Raw genomic sequence first — 21,776 nt, forward strand, 5'->3', positions numbered from 1 at the left:
GCAATCTATGTTATATAGAATTGTTTAAGCTTAATTGACATATCTTTTTAATCATATCTCTTTCCCTTGGTACATGTGCATATTTCTTCTCTCTATTTATGCCAAGGCTAAGACTAATATGTTTTCATGAGATCTCATGTATTAAGTCTTAGATTGAAAGGGAAATGGAGTATTCGGCAAAGACATCGCTTCCACTCAACTCCATTGGTATTATCCACTCTTTGTCGGTATTCCGCCGTCTCTCCACATTTGGTACAATCTTCACTCATATATTATTTGCCAAAGGGGGAGAGAAAGTAAAAGGGCTTATATTTGACTCAAGTATCCGTTTTTGGCGATTTATGCCAAAGGGGGAGAAAGTATTAGCCCAAAGCAACAGGACCGCACCACCACCTAATTTTAAAAACTAATGATTTTCAATTGGTAAATTTCAAACTGGTATCTTATTGTGTTCAAAAGGGGGAGAGAGTAGTATTTTCAAAATTGATATCTTAAAACCCTCTTGAACACTAAGAGGAGGATTTCATTGAAAGGGAGTTTTGTTTAGTCAAAGGAAAAGCATTTGAAACAGGGGAGAAAATTTCAAATCTTGAAAATGCTTCTCAAAATCTTATTCATTTATCCTTTGACTATTTTACAAAACACTTTGAAAAGAATTTCCAAAAGAGTTTGCAAAAACAAAACAATTGGTGCAAGCATGGTCTAAAACATTCATGCAAATCTTATGAAATAATAGATTGGTTTAATTCCAAGCAATCTTTGCACATATATTATGCAAACTAGTTCAATTATGCACTTATATATTTGCTTTCGTTTGTGTTGGCATCAATCACCAAAAAGGGGGAGATTGAAAGGGAAATAGGGTCAAACCTTTTCCTAATTGATTTTGGTGGTTGAATTGCCCAACACAAATAATTGGACTAACTAGTTTGTTCAAGATTATATATTCTACAGGTGCCAAAGGTTCAACACAAACCAATCAAAAGAATAAGTTAGGTCTCAAAAGGAAGGAGCAAAAAGAGAACCGAAGGCTGCCCTGGTCTAGCGCACCGGACAGTCCGGTGTACCACCGGACAGTGTCCGGTGCACCAGGGTGCTTCAGCTCAAACTCTTAACCTTCGGGTTTCCCAGGCGCAGCTCCGCTATAATTCACCGGACTGTCCGGTGCACCAGCGGAGCAACGACTATCTGCGCGCAACGGTCGACTCTGCAAAGTGAACAGTACTGCGGCAGAAGTTAGAGCAGCGGTCAGAGGGTCACCGGACTGTCCGGTGCCACATGAGGACAGAGCCTCCAACGGTCGACCAGCTTCAGGACCTAACGGCAGGGTGACGTGGCGGCACACCGGACACTGTCCAGTGGCGCACCGGACTGTCCGGTGCGCCCTTCGCCAGCAGACTTCACCAACGGCTAGATTTTGGTTGGTGGCTATAAATACCACCCCAACCGGCCACTTCAAGGTGTGGGAGCCCAAGCAACATTCCAAGTCATCTAGTTGACATACTCAAGCCCTCCCAACCACATATATTCATTGATCCATCCTATACACAAGATTTGGATCACTACAACCAACACAAGTGCCACAAAAGAGAGAGCAAGCAAAAGCGAGCTACTCATTTGAGTTTAGCATTAGTGCCTTGTGAGATTCATTGAGAGATAGTGTGTGCTACATCTTTGTGTTCATTTGTGCGTGGAGTTTTGACTCCCATTGAACTTCCTCCAAAGTTTTGAAGGCTTGTAAAAGCTAGCAAGAGACACCAAAGAGTGTGGTGATCCTTGCGGGATCGAGAGTGATCCTTGAGAAGAAGAAGAGCTCGCCGATCCTTGGGTGATCGGTGGAGAGAGGGAAAGGGTTGAAAAAGACCCGTCCTTAGTGGACTCCTCAACGGGGACTAGGCCTTCGAGGGCCAAACCTCGGTAAAACAAATCATCCATGTCCATTGTGTTTATTGCTTGTGATTTGTTTATTTTCCCTTCCTCTAAGTTTTCTTGCGCTATTCGTTGTTAATATCATTTAGTGTTGCTTCAAGTTAAATTCTCATTTAGTGAAGCAACACTTCGCAAGAAAGTATTGCTCTTCCCATCTAAGCTTTCTTGCTTTATTCTCATAGACTTGTTAGTAGTATTGATTTATCAATTCCGCATTATTTAAGAGCAATACTCTTTACAAGCAAGAACTTAGTTTTTATACTCCGATAATTGTATATCTTGTTCTAACCACTAATCAAGGGATCTAGTTGGGGCTAAAGTTTTAATTTTCAGGTTTCGCCTATCCACCCCCCCCTCTAGGCGACTTTCATACCTCACTCATCACCTTCTGCGATAAGTAACTCTCGCTCGGATAAACGATTCTGCTACCGACGAACAAGTCCTGATACTCGAAACAAAAGGAAAGGAAACACAGCTTTACAACACGACAATAATATGTTTGGGCCTCGGCGGCCATGAAAAACATATGCACACTACAGACAAACTCTCCCTGCAGGTTCAGACATCAACAGAGGGAACAGCAGCACCCTCGGTGTTGCTTCCACCTTCGGCGGAATCTGGCCCGGCCTCGGACAGCGACGCGGGCGGAAGGATCTCCACCTCGAAGGAGGACACCAGCACCAAGCTCGGTCCATCATAGCCAAGGTCTCCGCAAGGGTCCCGGCCCGAGCAGACACCTCGACCGGCTGCTCCATATCCTCAGCCAGCTGTCCCCCGAGGACATCAGCCCGGCTCACGGCCTCGGCAGCGCGACTCCGGGGTTGGTCCCGCTAGCGGACGACCTGGCCAAACTCCAGCTGTCGCTGCTGCACCTCCTCGGCCAGGGAGGCCACGTGCTCCCGGGCCGACGAAGCTTCTTCTCGAGCCGACTCCGCCTCTGTCCACGCTGACACCGCTGCCTTCGGCTCCGGCTCATCGCAGAGCAGCCGAGGGTTCTTTAACTGAGCAAGAGAAGCCTTGCGTGGCAAGGCCGACCGAGCCGAGGGACTCCTACGCCTCCGGGATACGGATACCTCACTCGTCACCTTCCGCACAGGGCAACTCACACTCGGTTAAGCAGTTTAGCTAGCCGACAGGCGAGTCCTAGTGCTCGAAATGAGGAAGAAACCCGATATTACACTAAAATACCTGGATGTTCAGGCCTCGACAGCCACAATGAACACACACCGGCACTCAACGTGCCATTACAAACGGAACTCCGGTTCCAGTCCCGCAGGTATGAATAACCTCCACATCGGAGGGCCTGCGGGACGACAAGCTCCAGTTGGCTCGCCGCCGAGATGCACCCCTTCGGCTTCGACGCATCCAGCATGGAGGCCCAGGCCCACACGTCATGAAACCGGCGCGCCGGTTACTACGTGTGAAAAACTGCACCGCCACTTGCGCCAATGTCGCGCCTTCTCGACTGCGGAAACGGTGCCACGACTCGAGGCAACCCTACACATGGCCCAACAATGCCAACCGAGCACATCGGTCACGGGTCAGTCAGCCGCGAGAGGAGGCGCGACGGTCGATATGGCCAAAAGTGGGCCGGCAGTAATGGCGGCAGCAGGCGAGCGGAAGCAGCAGTCAAATCATCTGCAGGCTCACGTCCCCTCCTGGAGCAGCAGGGGAGCCCCCTCCCACGGCGTGAAGACGACGCGCCCGTGTTCCGTCCCTCGAACGGCTCGCACAACGACTGCCCCGCGAACCACCTGTCCCGTCGCATTAACTTCGCGGCAGGGCAAGCGACACCTTTGGCAGGCGAAGCGGGCGACGTTTCACCTCCGCCATGATGACCGCGTCAAAAAAGGTGTGCCACATCATTTAAATTCGTATCCTTTTCTTCTTCCCCTTTCTCTCTCTTGCTATAGGGACTGAGAAAGGGGATATTTTGAAAGGGATCCTTCTCCACGAAGGAAGCGGGCCCCGGGCCCTCCTACTGATGAGGGGTTCGAAGGCTGGCCCCTCGGAAGGGTTCGACAGCCGCCCCAGAGCACTCGGGCTTCAGGCTCATTACTGATCAGAGGTTCGAAGGCTGGCCCCTCAGAAGGGTTCGACAACCGCCTCAGAGCACTCAGGCTTCGCGCCCACTACTGATCAGGGGTTCGAAGGCTGGCCCCTCGAAGGGTTCGACAGCCGCCCTAGAGCACGCAGAGCGAGGGATGACTCTGGGTACGTCTGATACATGGCCGAGGCTCGGGCTACGCTCCCGAGGTACCCTAGGACATTTCCGAGACCAACAGGAGCGATTTTGTAACGGAATCCCATCAGAGGGAGGCATCGAGCCCTCGGACCCTATCGAACGGGACCGGGTTCGGCAAATCACCTGCAGGTACTTTTGGAGTGCGCCTCTGGGCCACTAGCCGACCCTTATCGAACGGGGCACGGGCGTCCACTCGGATCACCCGTTAGCAACTCACTGGAGACACCATGTTCGGCGCCCTCCGAGGGCAACATGGCGCTTCCCCCCCTCCTCCTTGCAGAAAGGCGACGAAGGGGCGTATGATAAAAGCCGAGTCAGTCCTTGATCGTCCTCTCGCTCTGTGCAGAGGCTCGGGGGCTGCTCTCGCAAACCCGGCTCCGGCCAAACCGTTGACAGCGTCAACAAACCAGCTTGAAAACTCGGAACCTGACCATGCACCCGGACTACGATTAGTTCGCATGAGGGAACAACCAGACCGACCAAGGCATCACGAAAAGCATTAAGACCTCGGAGGAGTCAAACCACTCCTCCGAGGCCTCGGGGGTTACACCCGGCGGGTGCGCTCACGCGCACCCACCGGAACAAAATATAACCGAGAAAGGCCGGTCCCCTTGCAAAAAAGTGCGACAAAGCCTCCAAGCGAGTACCAACACTCCCTTTGAGGCTCGGGGGCTACTGTCGGGTACCATAATTAGGGTTACCTTCAACACTCCTAAACTCGGCTGGTAATCACCATCAGCGCAAACTGTAGAGACTGATGGGCGCAATTCAGGTCAAGGCCTCGTCTACTCAAGGGACGCAATCTCGCCTCGCCTGAGCCCAGCCTCGGGCGAGAACAGTAGTCCCAGGCGAATTCACGCCTCGCCCGAGGGCCTCCTCAGCAACGGGCGCACCCTCGACTCGCCCGAAGCCCAGCTCGGGCAGGCTTCGTAGTGAAGCAACCTTGGCCAAATCGCCTCACCAACTGACCATATCGCAGGCGCATTCAATGCAAGGATCGCCTGGCGCCTTATCCTGACACGCGTGCCTCAGTCGGCAAGGTCGAAGTGACCGCAGTCACTTCGCCCTCCCACTGACTGACCTGACAGGAAAACAGCGCCACTCACCCCTCTCCGACTGCTGTGCCACCCGCCAGGGTGAGGCTGACAGCAGCTGAGTCCAGCCTCAGGCGCCACAGGAAGCTCCGCCTCGCCCGACCTTGGGCCTCGGCCTCAGGAGAAGTCTCCGCCTCGCCCGACCCCAGGGCTCGGCCCCCGCTTCGGCCTCAGAAGGTGGACTCCGCCTCGCCCGATCCTAGGGCTCGGCCTCGACCTCGACCTCAAAAGGTGGTCTCCGCCTCGCCCGACCCCAGGGCCCGACCTCAACCTCGACCTCGGGCGGAATCGCGTCCTCGCCCGACCCCGGCCTCGGCCTCAGGAGGAGTCTCCGCCTCGCCCGACCTTGGGCTCGGACCGACCACGCCGCAGGAGGTACATCATTACCCTACCCCTAGCTAGCTCAGGCTACGGGGGAACAAGACCGGCGTCCCATCCAGGCTCGCCCCGGTAACAGGTAATGATGGCTCCCCACGTGCGTCCGTGACGACGGTGGCTCTCAGCCCCTTACGGAAGAAAGGAGACGTCAGCAAGGTCCCAACAGCCCCGACAGTTGTGCTTCTACAGGGCTCAAACGCTCCTCCGACGGCCACGACACCGCGTACACAGGGCTCTAGCACCTCTCCGACAGCCACGTTGGCATGTACATAGGGCTCTGGCTCCTCTCTGTCGGACACGTTAGCATATTGCTACACCCCCATTGTACACCTGGACCCTCTCCTTGCATCTATAAAAGGAAGGGCCAGGGCCCTCATACAGGAGGGTGGTCGCGCGGGACTCCCTCTCTCCCTCGCGAACGCTTGTAACCCCTACTGCAAGCGCACCCACTCTGGCGCAGGATAACACGGAGCCGAGGTTTTCCCCCCTTCGTGTCCCGTCTCGCGCCAACCCATCTGGGCTGGGGCACGCAGCGACAATTTACTCGTCGGTCCAGGGACCCCCCCGGGGTCGAAACGCCGACAGGACCGCCTCTCCAACGGGCTTTAGGCGCCAACGGCTAACTGGCGTTACTAGACGTTCGATGGCGCACCGGACCGGTCCGGTGCCACCTAGCTAAGGAAAAGCGCCAATCAAGATCCGAGATCAGGGGCACGTGGACCCGATCTGGTGCGCCCCGCAGACAGGAAGGTTTTGCAGCTTCAAAATGAAGGAGGCAACAACTCCTAGGCCCTTTGGGGCTATAAAAGGATCCCCTAGTCGCCTCCAACCAGCACCCAAGTACTCCATATACAACACTCCAATACGCTGCAACGACGCATACTAGCTGTTTAGTGGGATCGAGCGCCAGTTTCGAGATGTTCTTGTTGGTTTGTGTTCTTGCGCTCTTGTCTTTGCGATTCTTGCTTGTGTTACTGCTCATTGCTGTTGTGTGTGCACTTTCTCTCCCTATCTTACTGTAAGTTGTAATCATGATGTTTTGTAAGGCCGCAAGAGACTCCAAGATGTGGAGATTCCTTGCAAACGGGGTATAAGTGATAAAGGAAGACAGTGATACCCAAGTTGATCTTTGTAATCGCTTGAGAATGGTTGAGTGCAACCCTTATCTGTTGGGACACCACAACATGGAGTAGGAGGCAAGCATATTACGTTTTATCGAACCACGAGATAAAAATCGTTGTGTCACTTGTCTTTTACTTTCTTGCGATTTTCTCTCTTCCTAAGTTCTAAACTTCACTTGTAATATTGCTCTTAGTATAATTCACATCATGGAAGAGCAATCAAGTGAAGAGAATTTTTCTCTCTTCTTATCTCAAACTTGGTTTTAGTTTACTCTAACTTCAATATTAGATCAAGTCTGTGTTGTTTTAAGTCATTTTTGCAGGATCATCTATTCACCCCGTCTCTTTAGGTGCTCTCACCGGGCCCTAGCGATAGCGAACAAGTGAAGAGGGAACGATCGGGCAGCCAACAAGTAGCAGTTCTACAGAGAAGTGAAGAACATATAGAGAAAGAGAAAGGTGTGGTAATTCCTTTTCTCATATTAAGATTTTAGTCTGTGACTTTAGTGATTCTTGGATCCGCCACTGGCCGCTGGTTATAATTCTAGTCATTCACATCCATTAGAGATAGATATTCAGTGAACCACCGGACATGTCTAGTGATACGTGGCAATCTTCAACTCGTGTTGCATAACTTCTCTGAGTATCATATCCGTTGTGCTATCCAATGTATCACCACAAATCCAAAAAAACTTGACAGTGTAGTGCCTGGCAGTTTTCATTACGACGACGGCCTCCGGCCATTTGGTACAATCAGTGCCAAAAGGTAGGCCTAGATTCTTAATAACTAGGTTCTCAGAACGATGGGTCGAGGAACGAGAATATGGTATGCAGTACTGTACTTTAAAAAGATTCTAACACTACAAGAATGAGAATGTTCATGTGCTTTCGGAACAGAATGATCGTTTCTAAAACGAGGAACACGAAGACGTTCCACGTTTCCAGTTTTTAATCCCAGGTTTGATGGCCCTGCCCCTGGCATAGGTGCACATGAAATGGTGCGATGGGCCCCTAGCCCTGTGGGCTGTGGCTAGGATAAGGAACAAGGATCTCCTGCCGAAAAATTGCAGTGCTGATCACCGACCACCACGCCCGCCGGGGCCGGGAAGTAGATGAAGTCATGGATTTAATCTGATCAGACACTGATCGATTGATTAGTCGCGCTACTTCAGGATGCTCCCCCCAAAACCTTGATGATCGATGTTTACCTCAACGGATGACGACACTGATACGACTTGTTTTTGGAGGCCCCGCTCTATCCATAGGAATCGAGACAAGGATCTAGTTGTAGTAGAAGAAGTGAAGGGTTTGTGCAAGAGAAGACAAATGGATGATACGATTGAATGTTGGGATCAGCCACACGTAAGTCTAGGTAGACATCTCTGCTCTTCATTTGTGCGCTATATATTTTTACCATTCGTGTCGACTCGCCTTCGAAAACCAAACCCTAGAACCCGGGCCGCCGCCGCCGCAGGTCCTCACTGGCACTGCTCGCCGCGCGTTGTAGTGGAGACGTCTAACCTCCTCGCAAGCTTCTCGTCTCCGGTAACCATGGACCGTTGTCCGTATTTGATACATAGCCCACTTTCCTCGTGCCAAGCAGGGTATCGACCTAGTCGCCGCCGGCCGGAACGAGAAGACCGAGCGCACTGCATACCTCAAGCTCCTCCTCAAGGTACTTTCTATCCTGGCCCCTATCTGATGGCACCAGCATACGCCTCACTGTTCCTGGCTCGGATCTGGATTCGGCCGCTATCGAGTGAGTCCCGCCCCCCTGATCTGTGCGTGTGTTGTCGCAGCTGTACCGCTTCAACGCCGTGATCCTCAAGCGGTACTTCATTAGCAAGACCAACCGCCTGTCACAACCCAGGGACGGTGGAACGCAAGCCACCGTCGTGAGCTGTTGCCAGGCGGAAGAACAACTTCCAGATGCGTTTCAACAGGTATGGTGGAATACTTTCTATATTTCTTTTCTGTCCATTCTCTAGTATTTGTCCAGTATTTATAGTGCAACACTAGGCTAATACAGCCCACTAGAAATATGGCCACAATAGGCCCAATTCACAGATTACATCTTCATTACAGTTGATTACCCAGTAATCAAGTAGCACTCCTGACATTACCCCCCTCGCTAGAGTTTGATTGTCCCCAATCAAGTGCATCTGGGAAACGCTTCTTCATCACCTCATAGTCTTCCCAAGTAGCTGCATCTTCTGGTAAATGAGACCACACCACGCGAATTTGAACCACAGCATGACTCCCTTTCCTCACCATACGACGATCCACAATGTACAAAGGCTTGACCTCCACTTGAGACAGATCCACCAACTGAGATAGATCCGAAAACACAGGAGCTGCATTTGGTGTGAAAGCTTTCAACTGTGAAACATGGAATACCGGATGTACCAAAGAATTCTCAGGCAGTTCCAAATAATATGCCACTGAACCAATCTTCTTCAACACCTTGAATGGCCCAAAGTACTTATAGGCTAGTTTAGGGCAAGGACGATTAACCACTGAACTTTGTACATAAGGTTGCAATTTGAGCAAGACCAATTCCCCTTCTTGAAACACTCGATCAGATCTTCTCTTGTCAGCTTGAATTTTCATTCGATTTAGTGCTGCTGCTAACCGAGACTTCAATATTTCTGAACACTGCTGTCTTTCCATCAACAAATCATGGACTGATTGATCCTTTGCCTCAGACAATACTGGTGCTGCAGCAAACACTGGATCATACCCATATAGCACCTTAAAAGGAGAACATCCAAGAGCAGTGTGATAGGATGAATTGTACCAGAATTCTGCTAATGGAAGCCATCTTTTCCACTTAGCAGGACAGTCATGAATGGCACACCTTAAGTACATTTCCAGACACTGATTAACCCTTTCTGATTGGCCATCAGACTGAGGATGGTAAGCAGTGGTCAGAGCCAACTTGGTGTCCAAAGCTTGAAATAAAGACTTCCAAAAATGGCTAGTAAAAATCTTATCCCTGTCTGAAACCAATGACTTAGGAGTTCCATGAAGTTTCACCACATTATCCAAAAACACTTGTGCCACAGTTGCTGCCGAGAAAGGGTGTCTCAAAGCAAAGAAGTGTGCATACTTAGAGTATCTATCAACCACCACCAAAATAGTATCACACCCTTCCGACTTTGGAAGGCCTTCAATGAAGTCCATAGTCAAGTCTTGCCATGCACCCTGAGGAATAGGTAAAGGTTGTAGCAATCCTGGTGAAAGAACTCTTTCAGATTTAGCATGTTGACATACTAAACACTGCTGCACAAACAATTTGACATCAGTTTTCAACCCTTTCCACCAAAACAACCTCTTCACCCTGTGATAGGTTGCCAAGCTGCCAGAATGGCCTCCCACTATACTGTCATGTAGTGCAGCAATAATCTTTGTTCTGAGAGCTGAGTTCTGAGCAACCCAAATCTGGTTCCCTTTTCTAATCACACCTTTCTGCACTGAAAACCCTTGTTCATTGGGACTATGAAGGACTAACTCAGCTAATAATCTCTGAGCTTCATCATCCGTCACATAAGAGTTAAGCACCTCTTGTACCCACAAAGGCTTCACTTCAGTCAAAGTCTGCAGTGCCATCAAATGCCCAACTCTAGACAAAGCATCAGCAGCAATATTCTCTTTACCTTGCTTATAGACAATTTTGTATTGCAGTCCCATTAATCTTGCCATGGCCTTCTTTTGCAAATCCGACTGCAATACTTGCTCATTTAGAAAACTCAATGCCTTGTGATCTGTTCGGATCACAAATTCAGCTCTCTGAAGATATTGGCGCCACCTTTGCACTGCCATTAAAAGGGCCAAGAATTCCTTGTCATAAATGGATAGCATCCGATTTTTCTCACTTAGAGCTTTGCTAAGAAATGCAATGGGTCTGTTTCTTTGCATTAAAACTGCCCCAATCCCATCCATGCAGGCATCAGTTTCTACCACAAATACTTCTTCAAAATTAGGCAAAGCTAGCACTGGTGTCTCACACATAGCTTGTTTCAACTGCTGGAAAGATGTTTCCGCACCTTGACTCCAGTGAAATGCCTTATGTTTGAGAAGGTTGGTGAGAGGTTTAGCAATGATTCCATAATGCTGCACAAATCTCCTATAATATCCTGTTAACCCCAAAAAACCTCTCAACTCAGTCACACTGGTAGGTGTAGGCCACTTCTTCATGACCTCAGTTTTAGAAGGATCGGTGGATACTCCCTTCTGAGAAATAATATGCCCCAGATACAACAACTCCACCTGCCCAAAAACACACTTCGATTTCTTTAAAAAAAACTTGTGTTCCTTCAGCTTCTCAAACACCAGTCTCAGATGTTGTAAATGATCAACCCAAGATGCACTATAGATCAATATATCATCAATGAATACCAGGACAAATTTACGAAGAAAGGGTGCTAAAATTGAGTTCATAGCACACTGAAAAGTTGCAGGCGCATTAGTGAGACCAAAAGGCATGACTCTAAATTGGTAATGACCTTGATGGGTTTTAAATGCTGTCTTGAACTCATCTGTCTCACCCATTCGAATCTGATGATACCCAGCTGTAAGATCAAGACTGGTAAAGAATTGTGTGCCTGATAACTCATCTAGAATCTCTTCAACTAGTGGCATAGGAAATCTATTTTTGACAGTCATGTCATTAAGTTTCCTGTAGTCGACACAAAATCTCCAAGATCCATCTTTCTTCTTAACCAAAAGCACTGGAGAGGCAAAGGGACTCACACTTGGAGTAATCAAACCAGCTTCTAATAAAGCATTCACCTGCCTCTCTATCTCATCTTTATGGAGAGGAGAATATCTATAAGGTTTGGAGTTCACAGGTACAGCTCCTGGCACTAGCGGAATATAGTGATCATATACTCTGGATGGAGGTAGCTGATTTGGAATTGTGAACAATTCTGCAAATTCCATCAATACACACTGAACATCTGCATGTTGTAGGTGTGATTGTTGGTCCACATTAGCTTCTACCAACACAAAGGCCCACACCTCATTTCCTTTCTCCCATTTGTGCAACTGAGATACAGATACTTGTTGTACCATTAATGAGTCCTCCCCCACATCTCCTTTAAGAATCACTGGCACATTCTCATCCACAAAACTAATGACATTAGTTTTCCAATCACACTCCATGGGACTATGATCCTGTAGCCAGTCATACCCCAAAATTGCATCGAAAGCACTAATGGGCAATACTCTCATATCTGTGTGATAGAAGTGACCATTGGCCCACCATTCCAACTTCTTAACCATCTTGTGACAGACCATAGAAGCCCCATTTGCTACCTTCACAGTTACGGGTGAACAAGGATATACCGACAATGCTAACTTCTGAACCACCTGTTCACTGATGAAGCTAGTGGAACTCCCTGAGTCAACCAACATCACCATGACTTGCTTTTGCACCACTGCTCTGATCCTCATACTGTTCACCCCTGCAGTTCCAGATAAGGCTTGTGTTGAGACTTGACAACACACCCCTTGCTGCTCATCCTCTTGCTCCAGTTGTTGCAGCACCTCATCTGTCAAAACCATCTCCACATTCTCAACAATCACTGTATTGAGCTGGGCAGGACCTCTTTTCGTGCACTTGGCAATATGTCCCGGCTCAAATCTTTCACCGCAAGCATAACATAATCCATTTAGTCTCCGAAACTCCCTTACTTGTCGTTCTTTGGACAGATCACCTCCCACTGGTGGTTGCTTCCCTTCTCCTTTGAACCCCACCCCAACTTGCTTGTTATGGAACGGCTGACGCTGTCCCTTTCCTTTGGCTTGCTCCAAAATATCATGCTGAGTTTGAGCCAACACAATTGCCCGATCAACCGTCGTAGGCATCTGCATTCTGACCACACTTTGAATGTCATACTTCAGACCACGTACAAAGTGAGTCACAAAGAAAATCTCATCAAACACAGGGTTGTGCACTGCTACCCCATATCGAATCCGATCAAACTCCTTAATATACTGATCAAGGGTATCCGTTTGCCTCAATTCCAACAACTTCCTCAACGCATTTGGATACGCTTCAGCCCCAAATTTCTCCACCACTGCTGCAGAAAATTCTTGCCAACTTCCCAGCCCATGACGCATCTTGTGAAACTGCCACCATTGGGCTGCAGTATGTTCCAAATTCATCGATGCCACTGACACCCACATCGCAGTAGGAACACTAAAAACAGAGAAATACTCCAAACAATTGTTCAACCATACCATAGGATCTCCTTCAGCGTACTTCGGAAAGGGTAACTTCGGTAATGGAGGATGATAGGGTTCTCCATGTGGACGCGGTTCGACCTGTCCCCCTTGCATGCCCCCCATTGGCCCTCGCTGTTGTTCCATTCGTTCTTGCCTTGGTCTGACAGCAGGACGAACTGGTGCATGTTGATGTTGTTCTCTTGTCGTGTTTGCATCAGATGTCTCACCGAGATCCTTGCCCATCTGTTCCAGCCGCAGTTGCGCTATCAACTTCTCTGTTTCCTCCATCTTTTGGCCCATCTGCACCCTCTCGGTCGCCGCGCGCTCCGCCATCGAAGCAGCCAACTCCGACCGAACCATCAACTGTTGTTGGGCGCGTTCCACTTCCTTGAGCCGAGCGCAAACCGCCTCCAGAGTCTCCATCATCCGCCCCCAACTCTCCTGCGTTCCTCGATCGTGATCCGCCATGGCGTTCAGGATGAAGCGGGTCTGGACGGATGGCTTTGCAGCGGGCGCCGTGATGAAGCAGTCCGAACGCCGGGAAGACGACTCCGCCCTGCGCTCACCGGAAGCCGCGCTTGCCGTTGAAGACCCCACCGCCGAGGACCTTGAATCCGATACCACTGTCACAACCCAGGGACGGTGGAACGCAAGCCACCGTCGTGAGCTGTTGCCAGGCGGAAGAACAACTTCCAGATGCGTTTCAACAGGTATGGTGGAATACTTTCTATATTTCTTTTCTGTCCATTCTCTAGTATTTGTCCAGTATTTATAGTGCAACACTAGGCTAATACAGCCCACTAGAAATATGGCCACAATAGGCCCAATTCACAGATTACATCTTCATTACAGTTGATTACCCAGTAATCAAGTAGCACTCCTGACACCGCCCTGCCTCTCTCGCTCCACCGTCTCATCAGCTTCATGGAAGGGGGGAGGTCTCGCTTCGATTTCCATTCAGATTTTGTTTGTTGAATGTGTTTTCCAGTTATGTGTCAAATTGCTGTGATCGTAGGAAACGTGACTGACGACAAGAGGGTCTACGAAGTATCTGCAGTGAAGGTGGCTGCGTGGGCACGGATTCTGAGCGCGGGTGACGAGTGCCTCGCCTTTGACCATTGTCCATTGTCCATTGTCAGGTTGATGGTCATCTATTGATGTACGCTCTATTTTTTGTATCTGAATGTGCAGAATTAATAGTTTTATGAAAAAGGCAAACATCTTTCGTATCAAAATGAACTCTTGAGACATTCACATTTTCCTTGTTCTCTCTCAATGATGAGATCAAAGCAGACGGGCGGTCAGAACCTGATGTTGTGTTGAGTGTCTGCATTTTTATGCAATCCACTTATGGGATGCATCAGAGAGTGAGAACAAGGCATTTCACTTGCATCCATATTTGCCTATTAATATGGTGTTTATCTTGCATGGGTAACATTGTAGTTTGCTTGAGCAAACAATCACTCGTCATGTTGTGCATATATCCTTGTAAGTGCTGTCTCTTTCTCATGATCGTTGATTTGCTTACTTTTGAGCATGCACCTGCATTGATTATTTTCTTCTTGGAGATTTCTGAAGGCCAAGGAGGTATAACTGGTGCATAGATTTATATGGTTGTCTTACCAGCCCATTGCATTACTACATGGTTGCTTTGGTGCCAAATGGTCTAACCGAAACTTTTTTTGTCATCTTTCTATTTGTTTGCTTTCTTTTGATGGTTGATTTTATCATGTTATCATATCAGTTTTTTTTTTTGCTGATGTGATAATTTAATACATTCTTCAAGCATTGTTTACTGTACTCTTTCTTTCTTTCTTTCTTTTGTTTCACTGCTATGTGATAATAGAATGGCAGATGATGGATAATCTTATCCTACACACTGAATCTAATGTGTTGACCAATACTCCGCTTATTGTCTGATGCCATCAATTAACAAGATCTCTGTTCATTGCTTCTTGGGCATTTGAAGGAACTTTGTGGACTAAAAGGGAGCAAATTGAGGTTTGATTGTTCTGCATTTTTTTCTTGTAACATTTATTAAATCATCAGGGTGTTTACTGTTAAAATACTTGCATACATTCCCATCTGTTTGCTACATGAATATCATTATGGTATAATGGGTTGTAAAAGTTTAGGGTGGGAAGCGGTGTTTGGGTGGCTACTCTCTTGTTTATTCTTTCGGTTATTTGGATGAGAAATAGATTTTGTTGTCCCATTAACTTATGTAACATCTGAATCTCACTACTAAGAATGCTAGGGAAACCGTGAAGGACTTTGGCTCTGCGTTTGGTGTGCCACATAACCACACGGGCGCAAGGGAAGGAAGCTTGAGAAGGCAAGGGGGAGGAGGAAAACCTCTGCTTCCACCTCGGAAGAGAAGCAACGAAACAACGAAGAGATGAAAGAGAATAGCATCAAAGAGGGGTGACTGGGTGAGTGCAACATATATATATATATGGCCGTATTTTTTGTATTTTAACCTTTTATTAAAAAATGCTCACGTTTAGACCTCTAAATAACTTAATTTTGTTTTTGGATCTTTTGCTCGGTGTCAAAGGCTGTGGCACCGAGGTAACACGGCTCGGCGTCATAGATCTTGGCGTTGAGGTGCGTCCTTCGCTGGCAACAACAGACTGACGTGGCGTCGACGTGGCCGAGCTCAAGTCATGATTCATGGCACTGAGGTCCAGTCAAAATCGGCACCTGGGCATGCATGTTACGACGTTACGTATGTAGCGAGCATGCATTTGGACTTTTGGAGCCTCGTCGTTTTCGTACTCTAGCCATGCACCTACTAATGTTGTCTTTGTTGCTTCAACCCCAACCGGTATGGATGATGGATCGCTTCCTCAGCTCCCTCTTTTTTTTTCCTTTTTTTACAGCAGCTAGCTAGCAAGGCCCTTTTTGAAGCACCATGATCATTCAGCCGGGGACGCCGCAGATGCTCACTTGTAACCTACACATGGCGCCAATGCAAGGTAGCAGCAAGTAAAAAAAGGCCCGAGAGTAGGAGCGAGTGGTGGTAGTAAAAAGCTAGCTGGACCGAGCCGAGGAGACGTACGAAAACTGACCGCCCAAATCATGAGGCTAGCCGCACTCGCTACTGGACACGCGAACGCTATCCTTTAGCGTAGGAATTTTTGCCGCAGCGGGCGACTGGATGAGCCACCCTATACACTGTAGCGTAAGAGTGAACGCTATATCTGGCGTAACTCTATCTCGCTCTCCTCTCCTCGGCGCAAACTACCGCACGCGCACGCGCCTTCCGTCCGAGCGCCGGCGTTCTGCTCCCTCGCCCGCGCCGGCGTTCTGCTCCCTCGCCCGCGCCGGCGTTCTGCTCCCTCGCCCGCGCCGTTCTGCTCCCTCGCCCGCTGCGAGTGGTCGCCCGGGAAGCACGCCGGACGAGGCGGAGGCGGGCGCGGCGAGCCTGGATCCGGAGGCGGAGGCGGGCGCGGCGAGTGGATCCGGAGGCGGAGGCGGGCGCGGCGAGCCTGGATCCGGAGGCGGAGGCGGTACCGGACCCCGACGCGGCAACCTGGAGCAAGCAAAGCCGTACCCCAGATCCGGAGGCTTGGAGGTTGGGGGAGGAGAGGAAGAAGTCGGATCTGCTCAGGGAAGCGCAAAGGGGAACCGCAAGCGACGACGTTCGAAGGAGGTAGAGGCATCATCGGAGGAGAGTTCCACCGCGCGGTCTGCTCGTCCATTTCGTCGATTTAGGTAATTTATGAATCCAGTAGATCTTGTTTTGAATGAGATTCATTTTTTGTGAACTTGTTTTGAATGAGATTCAAATATATATGTATGTGTCTGAACTCTGAAATACTTATTTATAGGCTAACAATGTGTCTAACGATTTCTTGATATATACACCCGTCGATATGCCTTATTCATGGGTATTGCTTGTTCCCTATGTGAATTAATAATGTGATCCTGTAGGTAATTTATAGGTAATTTTTGAACTATATAACTTGGGCTGTGAACACCAACAGGAACGAATGTGATCCTAATTTCTAAATTTATAGATTTGACAAAGTACCAACACGAATGTCTTTCAAAATTATTGTTTTGACAAATACCTTAGGAGGTAACACATCATTATTATAGTAAAAAAGAAACCCTTCCAGACCATGTATGTCATTCTCAACAGTTAGTGGATTTGCTCGGCCAAAGCTTTGCATCAAAAAGTTGTAGCTTCATGGATCAGGTAGACCAAGCAGGGATGCTAAAACAATCTGGCCGTGTGCTTCCTGCATTGAGCGATGCCATTGACAGTGTGCTTTCCTCAGTTGATCATTTTTCAAATGACTCTGAGAAGCTCAGGCAGGCTTTAGGTTTTGATTATCTCAATGAAGCCAATGCTAGCAGCAAGAGTATTGCACCTTTCGGGGTTGCACTTACTGGCAGCCATGCCTTTTTAAATGGCAATTTCTCTGCTTCTAGGCCCACAAATGGTCCTTTCAAGATGAATATAAAGTTAATAAATTATATGCCTGTATCATTTGTCAGGACCAGCTTTCATTTTTTTAACAATTATATCAAACAGGTGTTGAATAACCTATTTATTTCCTGTTGCGCAGGATGGATGGCACACACAACAGCAAGGGTGATAGCTCACAGCCGCAAGGTCAAGCTGGTTGGAACCCATACCAGCCCCCTCCTCCACCTGCCTGGAACCCATACATGTTTCCAATGCAACCTCAGCCTGGTGGCTGGTATCCACAGCCAACCCATCACCCCCCACATAATGTTAGCATCTTTCCTCCTCCTTCTGGACCTAACATAGTATCAGTTGACCACACTGAAGCGAATGTGGTTCTGGGGGCTGATGAGGTAGATGTACTTCATCCAGAGGATTCAGTACCTTCAATCCTGAAACGAGGAAGGACTAAGTTAGGGAACTTCAGCCCACAAGAAGATGTAAACCTGGTGAAAGCATGGTTGGAAGTTAGCTGTGATCCTGTCATAGGTAACGGCCAAAAAGGAGACAGGTTCTGGAAGAGGGTGGTGGAACGATATAATTTTCGGAGGGGGGCAAACTCAGAAAGAAGCCTCAGGTCTCTGCAGAGCCGCTGGACCAATAATATCAAGCCTGAGGTTGGAAAATTTGCAGGCTACTATGCAGAAGCCCTGCGACAAAATCCCAGTGGAATGTCAGATGCTGACAAAGTAAGTTGCTTCCATTTCCTAAACAGTTATATTTGTTCGATGACATTGTTTTAGCAAGCCCATACAATCTGTTTTCGTCTTTGCAGACATCACTTGCAGCTACCAACTTTGCGGAGGTTGAAGGGCATGCGTTTGGATTCATGCACTGTTGGGACCGTATGAAGGACGAGCCCAAATGGGGTAACCCAACACAACTTGGGACTGAAGCTCATCTAGAAGGCGACGACTTGGAAGAGGACTCCAACAGGGTGCACGGTGATGCAGACAAGTCAGCTGGAAAAAGGCCGGTTGGTAGGGACAGAGCTAAAGCAGCGAACAAGAAATCTAAATCGGTGTCAGGTGATACATCTTCTTCAGAGTACGCTAGTAGGATGCAGGACCTGTCCATTCAAAAAATAAATATCATGCAAGAAGAAAGCGTGCGCAAAGGCGAGCGATTCCAGCAGCTTGCTACAATTGATGAGAAAAGGTACCAGGAAATGCGTAGTCACAACCAATCGGTATTAGATATTGAGCAAGAGAAAGTTAGAATCATGCGTGAGAAGCATGACAGGGAGGAGAAGAAGGAGGATGAGAGGATTCTGAGTATTAATTTGGACTCCTGCACACCTTCCCTGAGAATGTATTATGAAGCTTTGCAGGAGGACATAATGGCGAAGCTTGCTGCTAGACGCCAAGGGAGGCATGCCCCATAAGGCTCTCATGTGTTGCTGTTAGAATAATTTTCCCATATGCTATTATGTAGTAATTGTTAGAACAATTGCATTATTCAATCCTGTTGTACTGGTGAGGACAATTTTCCACAATTCAGTCATGTTGTAACTGTGTGTATTAATTTGTGAGGACAATTTGCATTGGACAATTTTCCACAATTGAGTCATGTTGTAACTTTGTGTATTAATTCAGTCATGTAACCGAAATGGGATATAGTGGTCGTCTGGCCACTGTCACTGCCCGAAATGGGATTCTTCTATGATATGTGCACTGTCCATTTTTTATGATTGCAGAATAATATGCTCACATTATTATGATATGTGCACTATCCATTTTTATGTGCACTGTTATAATAATTGCAGCAGGTGCTGCCAAAGGGTACAATACAAATACAAATACTATTATAATAATTCAATACAAATACAAATACAAATACTATTACATTAATTTGGACATGACATAATTACGGATACAATACAAATACAAATACAATAATTCATGAAACCACTAAATGTTATCGGACCCTAGCAACATCCATTGGTGCTCGATGATATCATGCTGGAGCTGAAAATGTGTGTTTCGGTTTTTTAGCTTACGGTGTGCATCAACAAATGAGTCTCTATGGTGTGCATCAACAAATGACTCTCTATCTGGATTGTTTTGATTCACCGGAGCGATGTAACCAATATCCGAGAATGCAGTGTTCTCTGCATGGTCACCTTCATCCTCCACTATCATGTTGTGCAGGATGATACAAGCCATCATTATCTCACTAATCTGTTTTGGGTACCAACCATAAGCAGGCCCTCGTACAACAGCAAAACGAGCCCTCAACACTCCAAAAGCACGCTCAATGTCTTTACGCGCACTTTCCTGTAGTGTGCTGAAGTGTTGGGTCTTTGTCTCCATGGGATGACGAATGCTCTTGACAAAGGCAGGCCACGTGGGGTATATACCATCAGCTAGATAATAACCCATGTCGTATGTACGACCGTTCACCTGGAAATTCACAGGAGCTGATTGCCCCCTTAGATACGAAGAGAAAACAGGAGATCTTTGAAGCACATTTATATCATTGTTACTGCCTGGCATCCCAAAGTAAGCATGCCATATCCATAGGTCATGCGATGCAACCGCTTCAAGAATCATAGATGGATGCTTCCCACGTCCGGTGAACATGCCCTTCCATGCACTTGGACAGTTCCGCCACTCCCAGTGCATACAGTCGATGCTACCTAGCATCCCCGGGAATCCGCGTTGCTCACCCTCCGCTAAGAGCCTTGCTACATCGGCGGCGTTTGGGGCCCTTAGGTAATACGGACCATAGACGTCTATGATAGCTCGACAGAAATGTCGTAATGCTTCTCTAGCAGTGGACTCACCTATACGAACATACTCGTCAATGGCATTAGCAGGCAAGCCATATGCCAGGATGCGAAGAGCCGCGACACACTTTTGAAGAGCGGAAAGTCCCAACTTCCCACAACAATCATGTTTCCTAGTGAAGTAGTTGGGGTTCCGAGCTTGAACAGCGTCTACAATGCGTAACACCACATGCCTCCGCATGCGAAACCTGCACGTAAATGGAACATTACCTAATGAACTTGTACGAATAAATAATATTTGAACACATATAGGTCATTGGACATCGGATGCGTACCTTTCTCGGAATTGCCTGTCATTAAACACAGGCTGATCAGCGAAATAATCAAGCCAAATTCTTTGATGACCATCAGCATCACCCAGGTTTCTTGGACGTATTTGCTTAGGTGGCGCATCCGACCGTCGCCGACGCTGAGAACTCTCGCATTGCACAAGGTGGTTGTATGTCGCAAGCTCAACTTCATCGTCGTCTACTAAGTGATGCATGTCGTCGTCTTCCTCGTCCATCATCCAAAATCTTGTAAACGAACTTTGGTAGCCGGCCATGGGAAACTCTATGGATGTAGTGTGTTCTTTGCAATCAGATATGAAGGGCTAGTGCTATGTTGCGGTCCTCTCATTGGCTCAATTTATAGTATCCCCAACTTCCTTTGAACAACCACTTCCCTACAAATTTTGTCACTGATGTTGCACCCGTGAGCACAAAGATGCTTGCTTTTATAAGAAGACAAGTTGTGGCAGCCTTGGTCTATGCTTGCTTTTGTAAAAAGACAAGTTGTGGCAGCCTTGGTTGGTACTTGCTTTTGTAAAAAGAAAAATTGTCTTGCAGCAGCACATTGCAGCCGCTTGGTTGCCACTTGCTTTTGTAAAAAGAAAAATTGCCTTGCAGCAGCACCTTGCAGTTGTCGCACCAATTGGCAGGCAACAGCACCATTCGACAGCACCATTCGGCAGCAGCAAATGGAAGAGAATGGTGGTAGTTGGGTGGGGAATGAAAGAGAATGGAAAAGAAATGATATAATATGTGGTAGTTGATATAGAGTTGAGATATAGAGTAAATGTGGCTGCGGAGATTTATGGTATAGAGTAAAGAAGTTTGCTGACAAGGACGGAATATTCCTTTTAGAGTAGAAATTTAGAGTTATATGAGTGCGGATAGCCTGAAGCATGCATGCATGGCCCCTGTATGTGCAGCCCGAACAGTCCAGAGATGTCAATGGGAAATTCTCCATTAGGGATTAACTTCTCAGACCCGCACCTATGAGCATAGACCCGTTTCCATTCCTGAACCCGACCTCGGGTACGAAAATCTTCTTATACCCATCCCCGACTGGGTACCAAATACCCATGGGGACCCGTACTTGACCCGACTATTCAGCATAGGGCTAGGCATTTGGTCTTTTTTTAAACTTCGATTCGGTTTTTCGGTTTTAAAAAACTTCGATTTTCTAGACATTAGAAACCAATTGGTTTTCTTGAAAATGAAAAACCAAGAAGTTCGGTTTCGATTTTTTACTC

General features: G+C 47.8%; 3 protein-coding genes and 1 non-coding gene across 19 annotated transcripts; 3 read left to right on the forward strand and 1 right to left on the reverse strand.

Annotated features, from left to right (window-relative positions):
- Window positions 1-7,939: 7,939 nt before the first annotated feature.
- On the forward strand, window positions 7,940-8,588 carry LOC100276714 (uncharacterized). Its single transcript, XM_023301032.2, has one exon. It carries the CDS (start codon window positions 7,968-7,970, stop codon window positions 8,586-8,588), a length of 621 nt encoding a protein of 206 aa, XP_023156800.1. The 5' UTR covers window positions 7,940-7,967.
- LOC103639158 (uncharacterized) lies at window positions 8,371-19,062 on the forward strand. Of its 16 annotated transcripts, XM_035962685.1 has the most exons (9): window positions 8,371-8,442; window positions 8,567-8,710; window positions 13,248-13,705; window positions 13,848-13,933; window positions 14,011-15,427; window positions 15,553-15,723; window positions 15,881-16,712; window positions 17,573-18,161; window positions 18,248-19,062. In XM_035962685.1, the coding sequence occupies exons 7-9, from the start codon at window positions 16,156-16,158 to the stop codon at window positions 18,854-18,856; spliced, it is 1,755 nt and encodes a 584-aa protein (XP_035818578.1). In that variant the 5' UTR covers window positions 8,371-8,442; window positions 8,567-8,710; window positions 13,248-13,705; window positions 13,848-13,933; window positions 14,011-15,427; window positions 15,553-15,723; window positions 15,881-16,155; the 3' UTR covers window positions 18,857-19,062. The 16 variants fall into 16 exon arrangements, with proteins under 16 accessions (XP_035818578.1, XP_035818577.1, XP_035818573.1 ...); XM_035962684.1 differs by having other exon boundaries at window positions 13,848-15,427; XM_035962680.1 differs by lacking the exons at window positions 8,371-8,442; window positions 13,848-13,933 and having other exon boundaries at window positions 8,623-8,710.
- Window positions 14,842-14,922, forward strand: LOC111590185 (small nucleolar RNA R16). The gene has a single exon (XR_004852897.1). It is a non-coding gene; the product is annotated as a small nucleolar RNA R16 (small nucleolar RNA).
- A 320-nt stretch (window positions 19,063-19,382) lies between the features above and the next one.
- On the reverse strand, window positions 19,383-21,007 carry LOC103639159 (uncharacterized). The gene is made up of 2 exons (XM_008661954.3): window positions 20,536-21,007; window positions 19,383-20,448 (listed from the first exon to the last, which is right to left on the reverse strand). Exons 1-2 carry the CDS (start codon window positions 20,802-20,804, stop codon window positions 19,383-19,385), a joined length of 1,335 nt encoding a protein of 444 aa, XP_008660176.1. The 5' UTR covers window positions 20,805-21,007.
- Between the last annotated feature and the right edge of the window lie 769 nt (window positions 21,008-21,776).

This window comes from Zea mays, chromosome 9 (assembly GCF_902167145.1).
Source record: "Zea mays cultivar B73 chromosome 9, Zm-B73-REFERENCE-NAM-5.0, whole genome shotgun sequence".
Taxonomy (NCBI): Eukaryota; Viridiplantae; Streptophyta; class Magnoliopsida; order Poales; family Poaceae; genus Zea; species Zea mays.